The sequence below is a fragment of the Dermacentor silvarum genome, chromosome 2 (genome assembly GCF_013339745.2).
Source record: "Dermacentor silvarum isolate Dsil-2018 chromosome 2, BIME_Dsil_1.4, whole genome shotgun sequence".
In the NCBI taxonomy this organism is placed as follows: Eukaryota; Metazoa; Arthropoda; class Arachnida; order Ixodida; family Ixodidae; genus Dermacentor; species Dermacentor silvarum.
The window spans coordinates 120,689,822-120,709,207 of record NC_051155.1 but is presented as its reverse complement, the minus strand read 5'-3'; the positions used below and the strand labels follow the sequence as shown (position 1 = coordinate 120,709,207).

Below are 19,386 nucleotides of genomic sequence, written 5' to 3'. Positions count from 1 at the left end.
GCCCACCCTCTGCTTCACATAACATCGATTCCCACAGGGCGTGGGATCTGCTGTTTTTTTTTTCACTAGTCAATACCTAAGCGTGATACCTAATCATACCGAAATAAGTATTCCTGCTACTATAAATATGTACGTCTGCATTTGTATATTGAATATTCGATACTTACTATTCATATTCAGAAAATTTGATATTTGCCCACCTCTAGTTTCCACCAATCACTACAGTGCCACCAGCTTGCTTTCACGCTCTCTTATTAGTCTCCGAGTTGCAGTTCGCATAAAGTGAGGTGAAATTACACTTTCTTAAAGTTTGTGGCCGTAAATATCAAGACCTATGTGTTAATACATAACCTGCTTTCATCACACAGTAGACAATTTAGGGAGGGCAATGATGGACAGTGTTTGGTGTAACTAATAAATGCGTATTTTGATAAAATACATATTTGTTTGCACTGCTTTCTGCAATGGTGCATCATGGTTGGTTACTTCACCTTTCAACAGCATATTGCCTTCCGGCTGCTAATGAAAGGCATTCAGTGTTTTTGCACCCAGTGAACTCAACTTGCCCAAATATTTGGTGCACTCTGGTTCAGTGGTGAGAAATGGTATAACTGTGATGTGCTTATGCTTATGTTGTGTACATGCATATCTGCCAACTCTCCAGAATTTTTCGTTATGTTTTACTAATTTGGACAAGTTCAACGATTTTACTAATGTTACATCGTTTTACAAAAAATGAATTTTTTTTTAATGTTTTGAAGCTGTTGAAAGATTGCAAAAATGTAAAAAAAATTTATTGTTATGGTACTTGCATTGCCCTCCTAATATCAGCACAAAATGTCATATACCAGAACAGTAGTACTTGGTTTGAGCAAGTCTATTCAGATAAGTTCCTGAAACAGGCAAAATCGGCAGCAGGAAAGGCACTGAAAAAAACACACTTTAATCTAAAAACAATGTTTCATTCTCTGCTGTGCCAAGTTTACTGCTGCTTGTTTACTGTGTCTAAAAGTAAATAATTGTCAACAAAGTGTGTACAGGTCCAACAAAGTGGGTGCTGCAGGCAATGTGAAAAAAAAAAAAAAAAACTGCCTGCTATCTCCTTTCAGTGTCAAATGGAATAAATGCATGAAACAAAAGCAATTGCTATCTTGACCTGCAACGATCTTTTAGGAGAAGCTCCTCTCTTCTTGAGTCCTTGGCATAGAGTTTCCCACAGTTAAAGTGAAATGAAGACTTGAAAATATTTTCTGCATATTCTCTCGTGTGGCACGTTTAAGGTTCCTTCTGCAAATACATCATTAAACATAAATGTTATGTTTTTCTGCAGGTACCTTCACTGAGATAAAATGTGCTTCAGGTAAAAGAAACGGCAAAGTTTCAGTGTGTGTCAAAAGTGTTGATTCCAGTGAGTATGTCTAAAAAAGAAACTGTTGGTAGTCACTTTCTTCCTCTGTAACACCAATTGTGCAATTCTTTCCTATTATAGGTTGGAGACAGGCATGCAATATATTTTGAAGATGTGCTTGTGGTCGACAATGTCTTTCTTCTTTGTTGACTCCTCCCCGTTTAGTTTCATGGAACTGAGGGGAGAGCTTCTGCAGTGCCTTTGCCTGTCCTCCTGCCCTTTCGTTGACAACGAGTGTCTCAAGGTCATTGCAGATTACTGTCCCAACCTGACAGGTAAGCTCCAAACCAGCCTAAAGTTCTTGGCTAACTGCACTGACTGTATGGACTTTTCCATCGGGCGGAGAGCCCCCTTTTGTGCACATGCTGTCACTTCTACAGCACTTTTGAGTGGAGGCCATGTTGGTTCATAGTAGCCCAGAGGGCATTATGCCAACACCCAGAGAGCTCTTGTTGCAAAGGTTCATAGACCCTGAATGGTTCTTGCAAATATAGAAAGTCATAGTTAACATAGGTCATGTTCCCCCGTTTGGCTTTTGAAGCAACTTGAGTTCAAAGCTTTCTTGTTATGGCTTGTCGCCCTGATGACCTTGTTGCTGTAGTAACATCTGAATATGTTCATCCCATGTACGCGACAAATAGTATGTACTAGTTTACAAATATGTGTTGTATGCTAAGTTGCAAACGAGACTTTTTTTTTTGTCGTACTAACCAAGTGTTCCTTTTAATCTATACTGTTTTTCTATATGCTCTATGTGTTCGTTATATTTACTTTGTGCTTTAAAATGTCCCAGACAAGATCACTGCCAATTACATATTTATAAATGACCCCACTACTAGCCTTTGGCTAAGGGGTCATACAGTGTTTGCACACAATTTATACTAACTTTGGAGAAAATAAACTTGAAAAAAAAAAAAAGTAGTTCAAAGGGGTTGGGGGGGGGGGGGGGGGGTGTAGGCAGTGAAGCAGCTTTGACTGTTAACAGTGGCGCCAAGGTACTGCTGGCGTTAAGTGATGTATGCCTGTGGTATGATTAGTGTTCAAGTCCAATTCACTCTAGCTTATACGCTGTAAAGGCCAGTTGAATCACAAAGCAAAGGTTCATGGAGTTTGCCGTCTCCGGCAACGGCCGGCTGGCCTTCACTTTCCTGCAGTAGGCTCAGATGTTACTACAGCAACAAGGTCATCATAGAGCAAATATAAAAAAGTTTCGCTACCAAATGGTCCTTTCCTTCCAATTTCTTCGATGTGATCAGCACACATATTGCATTTACTGCTGGAGAAAAAGTTGCCACCACTTATTTATACTCACACTTTCTTTAGTTTCAAGGCATTATTTCTAATTATCATTAGGCTCCCAAGCTCAATAATGAAGCAATCTGGGTCAACTGAAGTTACAGCTTCTCAGCTATTGATTTACTTTCAGTTCTACAAGCAGTCCTAGTGCATAGAGCAAGCAGACAGTTGCCAATACTGTTACGAGGTTCTACATGACAAAATTTTTCAGGCATTACTACCTGCCACTAGTCACTAGCATATGGAGCAGGGATAACGTCCATCTCCTCAAATGGCAGCCGCTTATCCGGAGTGGCATGTCAGTCTTTGAGTGCTAGGCCGACAGCCAGCACAAGAATTGAATACCCAAACCTTCTAGTGGGTTCAGCATTTTACTGTCACTTTGCTGAAGTATAGTGCTAGTTATAAATTTAACTCTTTATTGGGTGAACTTGGGCCCAGCAAAACAAGCAACACACAAAGCACAACAGCAGTAGCGTGCACAGTCGTCGGTCACCGAAAAGTCCTACATTCCAGCATAACTGTTTATGCACGCAATCAAAGATGTTGTAGAATGTTCGCCACCATTTATGTCGTGCGCACCATCTGATTAGATACACTTTTGCTATAGAATCAGTTACAACATTCAGGAAGTTTCCAATTCATGTAGATGCGTCTTGCACGGTGCGATAACTTTGTAACAGTGGTTAGACAGTGAAAAACGGTCACCAAAAAATAAATAAATAAACAAACGTATGCTTGTCAATACGAACTGCGCAACAAGACAGTACCACACGAGGTGGACAGCACAGGTGCCGATTACCAACCTGCATTAGCAGATTTAAAAAGGTGAAAGTACAATAACACACTCACTGGTCAGGATCATGTTGTCCTGTATTCTGAACTGTCCCAGTTTCACCCATTGATGCCCATCAGCTTAGAAAGCTCACATGACAACAGCTCCCGATGTGCAAAGTGTCATGTACCACAGATGGCACTCAGTCATGCTGCACATGCCCTCTACACATAAGGTATCACATGAGCGCAGACTTGTTTATAACAAATTAGATGTAATTAATTCCTTGTAATCAATGAAATTTTTGGTAGTTCTGTAATTTAAAGATTACTTTGTTTGCTCAGTAATGCTCACTGAATTAGATGTAATTAATTACTTGTAATCAATGAAATTTTTGTAGTTTTGTAATTTAATAATTATTTTGTTTGCTCAGTAATGCTCAATTTAATTCAATTACTTTATTCAGTAACCAGTTACATGTAACCAGTGACTTTATTGATGAGACAAGCTGTAACAGGCAATGCAGTTTTGAGAACCTGAATTTGACAGGAACTACAGTAGAACGCATGAGATCGTGCCGCACAGCAACCTCGCAGATGCGTATGTTTGGATAAACAAACCTGGAAGCACAGTATTTGTTTCCTCATCTTAGCGCTACATCAGCTGTTGGCCATCCAATTGAACTGGTGTTGGTATGTCTCAGCAGAAATGGCCACATAGAATGTTAGTACCAGGAAGTTGGCCTACGGAGGATTTTTTCAGCTTTTCACTTGCCCAAATGGGAGAGTCTTCTCCATGTCCCAACAACAATGAAGTATTGTGCCTTATAGAAGGCCCAGATGCGGAGCAACGGCAATCTTGTGCGCAAGACATCCATATGTTACTCCCAGCGCCACATCCGGCGAGTTTTCAGTGTTGCTGCTAATGTCTTCACAATGAAAACGAGGAAAAATGACTGATGAAATTTTCGAAAAAGCAGTTGTTAGTGAAGATAAGCAATGTGTGAAGGGGCGCGGAGGACACACTGAATGTACCAAGCCAGCTTGTTCTGTTTACTGTAGGTTAATAAAAGCTTGGACTAAAGTAACCTAGATGTAATAGATTACTTTTGAATAATTCTTCAATTATTTTCATGGAGCAGTAATTGGTAACTATAGTCAATTACATTTTTGAATGAGGTCATTTTAATTGTAATCGGTTACATTTTTTCTGTAATGGGCAGAAGTCTGCATGAACACTATTTGAACTAGGCATCTGCTGAACATAACTAACTTTCTCAACATGCACAACATTATTGTAATGAAGTGCGACAGGTGAGCAAAAGACAGTTAATTAAGTAATTGGCTTCTTGTGGAATGAAATGGATTTAAAATAGCTTCTGCTTTCCAGAATTAATTTCTTTTTACTGTTCCCTTGTTCAGATGTCTCAGTCCCCTCCAAGTCTGAAAAATTAACAGCAACGTTAACTATTGTGTAGATTGCATCAGAGATTTTGTATGGTTATAAGTGCCACAAGCTGTGTTTGATAAGGAAAGGTAAATCAGATTTAAATTTGTCCATCTGTAGCCACTGTAAGTAGTCATGGTTACCAAAATATGTTTAGCACAACTTCCTTAATATTTTTCTCTGTGTAATGGCTATGTTACTTCGTTTTCACAAAAATTTGTGATGAGCAAAGTGTTTAGTTCCATTCATTCACTGCTATGAAATAATGCTGACATCGTACATGTTACCCATGAACTTCTAGTGTGCATGTGTCTAGCTGCATCAACTTTGCAGACACGCAGCCGCCACTGTGCGTTCTCATGGCCTTTTTCTTTCTTTTTCTTCTCCAAAGAACTGGAACTAAAGGGATGTTGTAACCCCCTGCTAAATAGGCTTGGATTCCTTCAAATATCCCACCTGTCAAAACTAGTCTGGCTTGACCTTTGTCGGACTGAAATTGAGATGTTCTCTCTCATCTCAATCATCAGGTAAGCCTTGGGATCAACTATTAATGCTCTGTCTTCCTGGGAGGCTTGTCATATTGCTTCACAGGAAGGAAATGAAATGATCAAGCCTTATCTGCATAAACTGATGTACACGTGGTCAACTTTCAGCTACAACTACACACCTTAGCTATGGTTTTAAAAATTGATTTGATCTCGATGTTGGGAGTCTGTCGAACTATTGGAACATTTAGGAGCTGGACTGAATGTGTACGAAACATGCAAACAGCGGCATGTCACAAGTACTGAGGTGCTTTTAAAATGGACTTACCTGGTTGAAATTACTACTAAGAAGCATTTGATATTGTTCATTCTAAAATTAATATACAGCCTTTACAGACGTATTTAAATTAGAGAAGTTGCCTGTTGCAGAAATTCAGTGCAAGGTTTAAGTAAATAATTACTTGTGGTTGAGTGAGCCCAACATAAGCAGTGATATCAATATTTTTCTACACTCTGCTGCTACAAACCTGCATGTGCAGCTGGGTGATTCCACGAGAGATCAACATCGGGTCCGAAAATTCATATTTTAGATTCCATTGAATATTTTATATTTTGTGCGCATATCACTCAGTAGCACGAAAGTGAACTTGCCGGAGCAATGCCGGAGCAATGCCGGAGCAATGCCGGTCGGAGGCGCCGCCGCGTGATTTGGTTCGAATTAACGAGATTCGACTGTAAATTGAATGTACACGTTCTAGCCGCATTCCTCGACTGTCGCATACGCATGGCGGCTCGGTGCACATGTTTTGCATATCTGCGGGCCTTGAAAATTGTTGCTTTGGTTATAGTGCGGATATTCGCGACTCCGGCGACTTATGTTATAAGCGGTCTACACTGTACTTATGCATAAAATACCGTTTAGTGCAATACTTATTCTCTTGAATATCAGTAAACATAGATCAACAGAGCAACCTTTACATGGCTCATTTTATTTAACAAGTGTGTGTAGCTTGCTGCTCAGATAATTCGTTCGTTCTGTTAATGTAGGTTTATATTTCCTTGTTTGCTGCAGATTTAACGGTTACCTCCCTGTGCATGTGAACAAGTAACAGAATTTACGGCAGGCAAACGTCTCCAAAAATGTCGTATTCGCCATGACTCCATTGGAAATGTCCCTATATAACCTAAGATGCGGTGGTGAGGGTGGCGATGCCGTGTTAACTGGCAGATAGTGCCAGCGATTGCTCTCTTCTACCGCCTCTTTAAAAAAGGGGTTGAACAGCTGGAAAGAGGCGTGACATTTCCCCTTTCAGAAACTTGAGTGTTTTGGGAAATATTACCTGTTCCGCACACTCATGAGTAAATTGTCTTCTGTGTGAAGCCTCAAGTAGAGCATTTATGTTTTCACGGAAGTATTGGCAGGCCCAGATGAACTGTTCCGCGTTAACGGGGAGGGTGGGGGGGTGTTCGCGGAGCTAGTTTTTGCTCTATGAAACAGCCTATACCTTCTGCGTGGTGGATTCCTTAAACCACTCCTGGATCATGAGGTGATATTCGAAGTGCTCAGAAGTCTCTTATCTTTACATAAGGGGTGATTCATTGACACTCTTAATTTGATCTGCGGCTTCATTGCCTGCAAGTCCCACATGTGGCAGTACCCACTGCAACTTCAGAATGAAATGCCTATTGCTAAGCTCCTTAGCCAACATCAATGACTGTCGGCCGATCTTGCTGGCATACAATGCACGGGATAGTTGTCGGAGCACCGCTGACGAATCCGAAAGGATGATAGCGTGCTGAGGAGGGAACACGTCCTCAGTTTACGAAGCGCTGCAGTAATGGCGGCTCTTTCCGCATTTTTCAACAAGACCAACTGATCCAGAGGGCCAGATCACGCAGATCTAATTAAGCGAATCTAATAAAGCTTGCTCTTAAGAGGAAGCTTTAACTTGGGCCCAACTCTGATGCCGCCTATTCGAATACATGTAAAATGCAGAAACGCTTTTCTGAGATAACCACTGGACCGATTTTACTTAAGTTTGTTGCACATGAGAGAGAAAGGCAAGTTCTAGTGACCATTGGATGTGAAATTTCGATTTGTGGCCTGCATTATTTAACTGGAATTTTCACGAATTGATAAGTTTGAAAAAAATAGAAACACAAAGTTTACAAATTCGTAGCTCTGCACCTATATAAAAGATATTGCAGACTTATAAACTGCGCCCGTGTGCTTGCGTTGTAGTGCACGTTAAAGAACCCCAGGTGGTCAAAATTAAATTCGGAGCCCTCCACTACGGCGTGCCACATAATCAGAAGTCGTTATGGCACGTAAAACCCCAAGAAGAAGAAGACCTATAAACTGCATCTTTTAGAGAATCCAAAGCGGACAAATTTGATATGCCAATTTATTTCTCACGTGAATTTGTTACATTGTTTACAAGGATTTTGCACAAGTTCTACACACAAATTAGTAGTCTATTTGAGAGCCATATATAATATATATATTTTGTCTGCTTTAGATTTACTATTCGGTGCAGTTTACAGAATTGCAATATCATGTTTTATTGCTGAGTTTCAGAATTGTAAATTTGATAGTTTCGTTTTCTGAAGCTTTGCAATTTTTCAATTTAATTAAACAGTTGACGACTTAAATAAAAATTTGCAACCAACAGTCACTAGAGTACCACTTTTGCTTTTAAATACAACAAACCTCGTCAAATGTGGTGCAATGGTTGCCGAGAAAAACGAATTCTCGTTTTACATGTATTTAGATAGGAGCACCCGAGCTAAAGCTTCCTAAGGCGCGCCGCCCAAAACTTTCAACGTATTTCGCTTTACTTGTCCTGTCTGCCACCGCTTCCAGTGGACCCACTCCCCATTTTACTCCACTCTACCAACTCGTTCAAAAGAGACGATTTTTATAAGAGCCTCATTTGAAAGCGCGAACAAAATATGGGCGCGTGTGATGGCCCAGTAGAGGCATCAGTGCACGAATTTACGTCAGAAAGTTAGGCATTCAAGAACTGCGTGCTTGAAATCATAATTCTAGTTTACCAAAACTGCCCTTGTGTCCCAATCATGGTCAAGTTTAGGCAATTGTCAGAGGCTAATGCACATTCTTTTTACACCGATCTCCCTATTTCTTAGCACCTTGCTGCATCCCGGCGAAGCTCTCATTTCTACCACATATATTGTCATTAAAAACAAAATAATGCAACATGATTTTTAATGTTCTTTTTCCGGTGTCTGTGAACAGCTGTTTATGAAATTTTGAAAAAAATTAACGATGTTTTTTTTTTTTTTATTTTTAAATAGTGTTCATTTTCATCAAAACTTCACATTTAAGGCAAATTGTAAAAATGGCAATTTGTGCTACAGCAACAATATTCAGCGCAATCGTTAAACAGGTTAAGGTCTCATAGCCCATTAAATTTCAAAAGGCTACATGCATTGGTTTAGTAGATAAAAATTCGTAAATATAGCAAATTTCAAAAAGTGTAGCAAATTAAGAAGTTTTTCTAAAACACTTCCGTTTTGCACAGAAGCCTCAAAAATGCTTGCTGACTCTTCTTTAAGTATACGTTTTACACTAAAAAATGCATTCTTTGTAGCCGTAATATTTTGTATTTCACATTGTTGTGAATTTGCGAGAATGCCCGGTGCATGAAAATGGCTCCTGCACCCTGAAGAATTTCAATATTTTTTTCCTCCTAAAGTATCAATCTGGCAAAGAAGGCAAGTTCACTTTCGTGCTACTGAGTGATATGCTCACAAAATATAAAATGTTCAATGAAATCTAAAATATTTGAACCCGCGTTGATCTCTCGTGGAATCACCCAGGCTCTGTACTCGCCCATACCAATCTCATCAAGAGGATAAGATTTTCGGCTGAAAATGAGTTCTTTTATTTTCAGTTTCTTCAAATGATCCTGAAAGTCCTTTCACTACGCGAAGCATTCACTCACATGTCGGCACTGACGCCATTGCTTAACTAGTGGTATTTGACAGATTTAGTCATGCGTTGAATATATACACAGATGGTCAGAATTAATCTGGAAGCCACCACAGCAGCATTTATTACATCCAAGTGTGGCCTTTGGGTGATAAATGCTGTTAATTATAATTATTAGTCACCTTGCATATCGTGAAGATTTACACTGAGAAAAATAAAATAAAAATGGAATTTTAGGGTCTTGCTTGCCAAAACCACAATCTGATTATGAGGGGAACTCCAGAATAATTTTGAGCACCAGGGGTTCTTAACTAAATTAAAATTAAATTCTGGGGTTTTACTTGCCAAAACCACGATTTTATTATGAGGCACACCGTTGTGGGGGACTCCGTGCACGGAACACGGATGCTTTTGCATTTCGCCCTCATTGAAATGCTACCACCGTGGCTGAGATTTTATCCCACGAACTCGTGCTTGACCATAGCCGCTAAGTCACCACGGCGGGTTGGGGTTCTTAACGTGCACCTAAATTTAAGTACAATAGTGTTTTTGCATTTTGACCCCATCGGGATGCGGCCGTCGTGGCTGGGATAGAAACCTGCGACGTCGAGTTCAGCAGCGCAATGCCTTGGCCACTACGCTACCGCAGCAGGTAACACTGATGGGAATCCCTTCAAGTATCTCAACAGACTACAGCCATTTGTCTATTCTACTAATGTCAAAATATTAAGGTGTTTACGATCATCGTCTTGTGTGATTGCATTGCTTTCACTGAAAGCTCTGGCTGCAATTTCATCTGGTTGGTGTACACCTTTGTTGTTTGTCGATGTAATCTTTTGAAACAATCTTTGACTTGAATAAAGCCCCTGATGATTGAGTGAATACGAGTGGACAACTGGCATGTCGGATGGAAACATGTTTGCATTGCAGGAGTTGCAGTAAGCTCGAGCACCTGTCCCTAGGCAGCTGTCCTGTTGTGAACAACTATGACGACATTGCCCTAGAAATCAGCATGTACCTGGGGTCAGTGGCTGTGCATTTATATTTTTATTTATTTATTTAGCATTTTGAGGCTCGCGGTACAATTAAATGCAGCAGTGTCGGAAAATGTGGCTAAAAAAATAGTTTGCCTGATTGGGCCGCAACGCCCTTAGACAAGTTTACACTGCACAAATACAGCAAACAAGGTACAATACTACCACAGAAGTACACAGGTACAAATATATGCACAAATACAAATGCTTTCAGATGTTGCAGTGGTATCAATAAATATCTGTGAAAAAATGTGCTATGAAAAATGACATCACATGTGGATAGATCCATGACATACATATCAAAGGCAGTCAGACAAGTGCATCATTACTAACTTTGGAGGCAGGAATGTGTAACCGATGAAGTATTAAAGACTCATATTTGACTAAAGTATTTAAAAGGCTAGAGGCTGAGTGCCATAATTTTCTTCTCACTGATAGGCAGATTGATGCTAGGGGATGTATGTTCTAGATGCACAAGTTAAGCATGGTAAAGAGCACAGTTAAAAGGCTCACTAATGTAATCATAAATGCATATATTCTGCACATCACTGCATGTGCTATGCCCCTCTACCGTTCCAAGGCGTGTATATTCAGTGTAAACGGTGTGCTAATTTGGGCTGGATGGTACATACATTTGGCGGAGAAAGAGCACATAAGGAGACAAGAGAAGACGACAGACACGAGTGCTGTCACTTGTTTCTGCTGCCTCTTTTTGCCTCATTCTAAAGCACGGTTTCTTTGTCTTCACAGAGCAGTAAAAATCTACAGTGCATGCTGTGATATTACTTGGTTTAACCCTGATAACTCTCTTTCGTGTTTATTTGCTGTTTTCCCAGTTGTATTGCTTGAAACATTGCTATTGCATGATTATAATAAGTCAATAATTAGTCACTGTTTTGTGCACTGGAACACCGTGAAAGGCTGTATAGATAAATATTTTACATGGTCAGCAAATATGAATTAGTGGTATGGGTCACCGGACACTGAGAAACAGATTGCCTGTTCCAATTCCTCTTTATGGCAACGTTCATCAGGCTCAATGCCCAGCAGTGCGTTATTGGGATACTGTCACTTTCTTAAAGTTTCAATTGGCAACTCCTATTGCATTGTTGGCTATCTCTAATCTGAAACTGGGACGAATGATTGAGAACAAAATACAAGACTTCTGTCTGAATATGTTAGTGTAGCATTTATTCCATCATTTAGTATAGGGTGACACACCTCATGTGCCAGCTCTTATAATGACGCTCATGTATCAGATAGCTGTTTCTGTGCAACTGAACAGCTGTTTCCACTGCGCTTAGTGCCAGTCCTGTCCACTTTATTGCCTGTGTCTAGACACCCCTCGTACCTTGCTCTGCCAAAGGTCGCAGAAAGGCATGAAGCCCGTTGCCTCCTTTACTGAACATAAGAATTTGAGCACAGCTGTCAGCCCTCACTGCTGCACTCGACAGCGTACGAGGTAGCTAGATGTAATCCAGCAATGAAGTGAAAGGAGATAAGTGGCACAGGCAGTCACGCAAATCTCATGTTCTTTGTGCCATCTGTTCGCAAATATCTGTCTTTTTATGACATACCATCTGTGTCACAAAAGTGTAGCCAATCATGACCATGGCTGTAAGTAGGTGTGGCATAGTGTGACTGCTCTGCCCTGGTCCTCACTGGCCTGCCTCGCTACTGCATCATTACTCTCAAATCAGGCAAGTGTAGAACAATTCCAGCAGCATCACGAGGCTTCATTTGCACCCACTTGGAACATAGCGTCAGTTGGCGCATTTTTCGGGCTCAGGTGGTACACGTACACAGTGGTACATGGTGGTCAAGTCATTGATGTGATATTTGAATGCTACACGCAATTTCCACTGGGAAATTTTGGGAAACTTGTGGTCGAGTCTCTTGCAACAAGAGTCCAAAGGTACCACCAAATTTTAAAAACAAGCACCCAAAGCAGTTCACAACTAGGGACCTGTTTGGTCACTTAAAAAAAAAAAAATTTTTTCTTTGTATGGAACAGTGACTGATGATGACTATGGTGGCAGGGGGAAGATGTGTCTCTTTATTCTTCTAAAGAATTTTTCACGAAGCACTTACTGTAAAGTCTCCCACCAACTAACTGTCAAAATCAGTGAGGGAACTAGTGCCATCAGTGGCACACAGTTTGAATCACTGATAAAGATTCAGGTGAAATAGTCTTCTAGGGGCTGTTTCTCAGCTGCTTACAAATTTCAATGTCATTGTCGTGGTGCGGCTAAGCAAAGTCTGCCGCTTGCATTTCTTCCTCTTACAACCAACCTCATGCCCCTCATGCCTGTTTCCAGTCATTTGTTTGTCTCATGCTGTTTATTCTCGATGGTGATCATCCGTCTGCTTCCTGTGAAAATTAATAATACTTGCTTCGCTGTCAGCTGGCATGTATTTGAACTGTTGCGCTGTTTTAGCTAGTACACTAAAATCACCCACAATGGCTGTCAGAGCTCATCCACTTCAGCTATGAAATAATACATAGTCGTGCACTTTTTCCAGAAACCTCAGAAGCCTGGACCTTTACCGTGCAAGAACGCTGTCTGCTGTTGGTGTAAATCTGTTTGCCCGATCTTGTCCACTTGTTGTCAGCCTCGACCTTGGCTGGTGGTGAGTGTTCAGTTCCAGTTGTGTGAGTAACAAGGATCGAACAATTCCAATCTTGGCATAGCGCTACTGAGCAAGTGGTCACTAGTGTTCACCATTGAACAAGTGTTTAGTCAAACTTGTTTGTGTAACAAGGATTGAACAATCTTCATTTCGGTTTAGTTGCACTAGTGAACACACCTCCTGGGCAAACAGTGTATGTCTCAGCAAAAGGGGTCCATCCTTGATTTGCCAAAGGCAGGGAAACTCTAAGAGCTAATCAAATGGGTCTGACACAAGTATGGTTACTGTGTCCTACTGTTATGAAGCAGACAGTGGTACCATATTTACTCGTGTAAGATCTGCATGTCCTACATTTGTGGTCAAAAATTTGAAAAGAAGAAAAAGAAAATTAAGAACTGTGAAGGTTGGATTTCAAATGTATAGGTTCCAGTATCAGTTGGTACCATTGCTAAAAGCTTTAAAATTGCTGGAACATCTAACAGCATACAGGGCACCAAGGGCGACCATTTTAGGGATCATGCCAATGAGGCAGCAAGCTCCGATAAGAATGTGAGAGATATCAAGAACGGAAGAGATGAAGAATGAAGAGGAACTCGATCAGTTATCCTGAATCTTGAATAAGTGCACGCATAGTGTGTAACGAGTGTTCTTGTTATTCTGTACATCATATGCGATCTCATCCACGGTTTTAGCAGCTAGTCATATTGCGTGGTCAATCAGCGCCTGATTTGTGTAAGAGCAGCACCCTTCTAAGATTGTGCTAAGAGCTGTGCCCCTCACACTTATTCAAAAAGAAAGTGTAGGTCTTACATGAGTATATATGGTATTTTGAACGGCTAGTTCGATGAGGATTTCAATTGTGCCGTTATTCCGATTATCCCAAAAGGGTCCAGCATGTGCTGGCCTTTGATTTGAAGAGAGACAAGCATTAGGATCTGAAAGAATTTTGTTGCCAATTTCAGTGCACTAGAAGGCCAGGCTAGTTTGCTCATGGTAGCAGCATTAGATTGAATAGCCTTATATTGGTTATATCTCATGATTATATTGAGCTCAAGGATGATTAATAACTGATTGCGGGTAATTTGCAGAAGACTTGGTGCAACTCACGCTCTGAACCGTTTAGTCTCATTACTTAACATGCATTGTATGTGAACCTTTCAGGACCAGCGACTGATGACTGTCATGTAGTAGCTGTATAAGGTAGTAGCTGTATAGGGAGAAAATGCAGTTGTCTCCAAGCTCACAAATATACAACTGGAGTACAAGGTTTAACATTGTTGAATTTTAAGAAGCAGAAATGTTCCAAGAATCAAGCAATGCAGTTTGTCAAAAGTCACCTTAAAAGCTGGTCATTGACAATTTGTGCAACAGAGTGTTGCTAATGACTTGTCAAGAAGCATCTAGTCCTTGGTGGTACTTTGATTTCATATATTTCAAGTGAGTGAAGGCTTATGTACAAGAAAGCTTAATAATTAGGTTATGATGGACATTATAAGGAGACTTGGAGAAATAATAATATCATTGCAGAAAAGACAAACGGAACACTCGAGTAAAAGAAGGCTGGTGAATCTTTTTGATTTGTGTGTTTTGTTGGTGTTTTCTGCCATGAATAAATGGCCCAGCATTTAGCATGCTGTAAGTCAGTGAGTAGTGGAAGCCTTAGGGCTGAATGACTGTTGTGTAGTTTTAATTGTTCTAGTGAGCGTAGTGTTTCAAGATAGAAATAGAATACATATCGGGATTCCCTTCTCTTAAGTGAGTGAATTCCTATGCAAAAGCCAGACATACCGGCAAACTTTCATCCATCTGAATTCTGTAAAAGCAAAGCTGCAGCCATTTCATTGGATAAACAGCACCAGCACCACTTCTGTGGCTGTAACACTAGCATTTATGTAGAGGTTGTGTCCCGGGTGATCTGCCTTCACAGATTGGTATGTCAATATGTCTGCCTCCTGGTCATGGATGTTGTGCTCCACTTTGATATATACTTTCAGTGTCTGTTTTTGTCTTGAATCTTAGTGCTTATCTACAACTTCCTTTTCTGTCCCCTCATTCCTAAAGAGTAGACGGGCTTTGTGCCAACCTGCTTCTTCCCTATTTGCCTCTCTGTGTGTGTATGTCTGTTTTCATATCAAATAATAATAATAATTAATGCTTCTCCTGCGTTGTTTCTCTGAATCCGTACTCAGAGGAACAGTGCAGAACAAGCACCGAGCCTTAACTAAGCTGATCACGCACCTCAGCCTGGCAGACAATAACTAGGACAAAGTGAACAAACCTGGACTGAGGTTTTCAAAGTAAAGTTTGCTCCATTTCTCTCCTGTGCTATTTCAAAATGTAAATTTTACAAACTTCTTTCTGTAATTTCCCTGTCAGCACTAGCATTGAGTCGGGATGCATCCAGGAACTCGCAAGAGGTTGTCCACATTTGAAGAGACTACTGCTGACTGCTGTCCGGTATGTGATTTGATGCAGTTTACACTATTGTGAAAACTATAAAGGTGATGCATTAATGCCCATGTGTGGTCTGAAGCTTAACTGCAGCTTTTTGTGTCACAGTGGCAACTTAGCAGCCCAGTAAATGGGCGACGCCGTTAGGAGGTGACAGGCGCGGAGCCCTCAAGTTCCAGTTGCATATAGAGCCATTACATGTATACTATCACAGACAGATGAAACGAAAACAAGTTATGCCTATGATGCATGACATGAAGTGTCATGACATGAAGTGGCAAGTTTCTATTATCACCACTTCACATCATGCCAACAATTTCAGACCATAAGACGTATGGCCACTTAGTGCAATATGAAAATAAGAATTAAAAAATTGTGGCAGAACCCATCCCTAGCAAAAATTCTAATAATTCTAAACTAAGGTATTCTATTAGGTTATTGGCACTAATACAGTCTATTAGTGTATTAGTCTAATAGGCCTATTAGTCTAGTAGGTCTATTAGTGTATTAGTCTAGTAGGTCTATTAGTGTATTAGTCTAATAGGCCTATTAGTGTTAGTCTAATAGGTCTATTGCTGTGAAAGAAAATGTTGCAATGCGCCAGATAACGAAAAACAGGTAAAATTGCTAGAAGCATTTATTAGCACAGCATATCTTTTTACAGATTCCTCTTTCGAAATCTTCGTCAGCTCAGAAATCTTGATTGAGAGAGCTTTTCGTTGACTTCGACCAGAGGACGTCCTTTTGATGAAGTGGTTAAAAAAACCTGGGCACAAAAATACACACATATAGATACACACACAGTTGAAAGCAGGGGTACTAGTTCTACCACGAAACGTTTAAGCTGGCAATATTTGCTTCCAACTTAGAATAAATGCGGCTCGCCAATATTTTAGGACAGTTGATACATGCTAGCTCAAAATATTTATCATAATAAACAATGATGTTACCTGACATGACAGGACAATTACAAAGCACACAAAATCAACATAACATGTGTTCCATCGAAACTGTAGACAGATATAAGGAACTCTAGACAGAAATCTTGCACAGCGTTGTCGGAAACAGGCATGTTATTGCTGCAATGCACACAGCAATCGGCCCGACGGCACTGTACTTACGTCCACCGTCAGGATTAAAAAAAAAAAGATGAAAACACTTCATACTGTACTACAGAAGCATAAATAAGAAGTATAATTACCTCGAAATAGTAAATCGGCGCCGGGGAAAACGCTGCACATCGATGCACGCTGATAGATCCACAAAGCCGCGAAGGACAGGGGTAAAACAGTTGCCTTGCGTTGTTTTGAAGTATTAACAGCATCCATAGATAAAACTATCCAAGTATATTACTGCACGAATAAGATTGCGCAGGCGCTAACACCACGGGTTCCTTAAAAACACATTGTTCATTCACTAACACGCACGCCTCGCGTGACGCCTCGCCTTGACATGGCAGCCGCCATGGCACACGTGCTGTGCGCAACTACGGCTGACTACGGTCGCAGTTTTATGTCCTTCCCGCCCGCCGTGTTCCCTTCTCTGCGATACTGCTATTTGATGTCAATAAATATTACGGCCTTTTATATGCGGTATCAAGTTAGCAATTTAGGTTAAAAGTTTAACATTTACTTTTTGCGCACTTCAACAGAAAATACGACACTGACGGAACGTCAGCCTTGGAGATTACAGCTGGTAATTCGTGTTTTTTTTTTTTCGTGTTTTTTTTTTTTTTCGTGGGGAAGTGTTCGCTGTGCTGTAAACACTAGCTGTTTCCTCAACGACTCATCGCGACGACGAGATTCAGTGAAGCAAAATTGGCAAGACCATGTAGGCGCACGTCGCTTTTGTGTATGTCGCCGAGAGATGCAGTTTCACTAGCTTAGTGCGCTGACACTAATGCAAACGTGCAAACGCAGTCTGCTGCACATTTGTACAGCAGGATTTTTAATTATTCAGTGAGTAAATAGAAACACCTCTCCATGCAAGCAAGCGGTCCGCTAGTCTATTTTGTTATCAACTTTCATCAGCAAACACGAGCTGTGGAATCCAGCAATACATGTTGTATCAGACCAGCAACAATCTGTATAAGGCCAATAGGACCTATTAGTCTAATAGAGATACTAGTAGACACGCAACACTGTTTGCATAAAGCTAATAATTCTAATACACAGGGCCTGTGGGTCTTATAGGTAAATCAGTACGACTAATAGAAATTTCTATTGGTCTAATACAAAACTGATACAACTAATACAAAACTGTATTAGACGTATACAAACTTCTATTAAATTTTTATTAGTCTAATAGCAAAACTAATACAACTAATACAAAACTGTATTAGACTAATACAAACTTCTATTAGAATTTTTGCTAGGGATATCACGATGACTGTTGATGGTAATGCATTAGCATCGAATCAATATAGCACACTGCCGAGAAGTTCGCGCGTGGCCTTCGAGACGAGAAGCATGGCGCGCCAGTGCCTACGACCGCTGAGAATTGTTGCTTGCCACACACTCAGTGGCGCATACTCATTGACCCAAGTTGGCTAGAGGTTCACCGAAGAGCGGTACATACCCAGTGAATTCATGGAACAGATCGCTGAAGCATTGGCATGAAAGGCGTTCGCTGAAAAGCAGCACATACCCAGTGCATTTGCTGCCCAGCCTGCTAATGTGTCGGGTTGCTGTCCTCGAGGAATGCTTGTGACGGTTTGATTCCGCGCATCATCTGAGAAATTTAAGGGATCTTTTTCGTCATTGTAGAGCGGCCTATTCCTAGTGGCACTTACCTAGTTACCTAAGTTAGCGTCAAAGGTGTTCATTGAAGACCGGCAGACACCTACTGGCACATACCCAATGCTCCAAGTCGGCCTCAAAGAGCTTCTTCGAACAGCGGTCTCACGTGTACAGTGACTCTTGTCGGCGTGAAAGAGGTTCGTTGAAGAGCGGCTTGTGTGTACGCATTGCCACATACTCAGTGACCCAAATTGGTCCAATGGTTGCTTTCAAACCGTGTTACCTCAGCACAGCAGCCCGATATGCTACCCATTCGACCCAGGTAGGCGGGAAAACGGTTAGATATAAACATAGACACACAGATACATACAAAAATACAGATGGCCCCTGGAAAGTACGTGAAGTACCGAAAGCCGAAAGAATGCAAACACATTAAAAGGGGAGGGGACAAGGTGAGCGCTAACTTTCGACTGCTCACCTTTCGGCCTGTCCCCTTTTTTTTTAATTTTTATTCTCAATTTGCACTAAGTGGCCGTAGGTCTTAGTGTCTGAAATTGCCGAGTATGAACCGACTAGCCCAGAAACACGTACTACTGAGTTACATCATGTGATCATGATTTCGTGCATAATTAAGCCATCGTCTGTGATCGGATACGCAGCAGTGTAAAGTTGTACTATTGAGCTATTATATGCAGTGGCATAGCCAGGGAGGGGCACACCAGACACGTAACCCCCCCCTTCAAAAATAATTTCTGGCTATGCTACTGCTTATGTGAGATGTACTGCCCTATATTTTTCTCTTTGTATTTCATTTGTTTACGATATTACATCTGAAAAACGTTTTGAAATGCATAAACTGCAACATAGCTCTAAAACGTCAAGTTTAAGCATCCAGCATGTAATACAGGGGAGAATGCCAAGCTTGGTGTGTTGCCTGTGCTAGGACCTTTCAACTCTAGGTTGTATTTTCAACCAAAGAAGTTTACGGACCAAGGGATCTGACAAAAAGCTGAATATCTCCACAGCCTCAGAATGCAGCCTGGTACAGTTAAACCTACTTATAACGAACCTCCATATAACGAATTCCTGGATATAACGAAGTTTTTCTATTCCCCGCCGTTACTCCATAGAAGCACATGTATTTGAGACGTACCTCTACGTAACGAAGTG

The 19,386-nt window shown here is 40.8% G+C and overlaps 1 protein-coding gene across 3 annotated transcripts in view; it reads left to right on the top strand.

Moving 5' to 3' along the window:
* LOC119441715 (F-box/LRR-repeat protein 4) overlaps positions 1 to 19,386 on the top strand; it is a 51,292-nt gene that overhangs the window by 26,380 nt on the left and 5,526 nt on the right. For 2 of the 3 annotated variants that reach the window (XM_037706315.2, XM_049661555.1), the window contains exons 9-13: positions 1,574 to 1,683; positions 5,317 to 5,452; positions 10,293 to 10,385; positions 12,920 to 13,027; positions 15,404 to 15,484. In XM_037706315.2, the coding sequence (XP_037562243.1) occupies positions 1,574 to 1,683; positions 5,317 to 5,452; positions 10,293 to 10,385; positions 12,920 to 13,027; positions 15,404 to 15,484 (528 nt within the window). Of the gene's footprint in view, positions 1 to 1,573; positions 1,684 to 5,316; positions 5,453 to 10,292; positions 10,386 to 12,919; positions 13,050 to 15,403; positions 15,485 to 19,386 lie in introns of all 3 variants that reach the window. The other variant, XR_007465592.1, reaches the window with a different exon arrangement.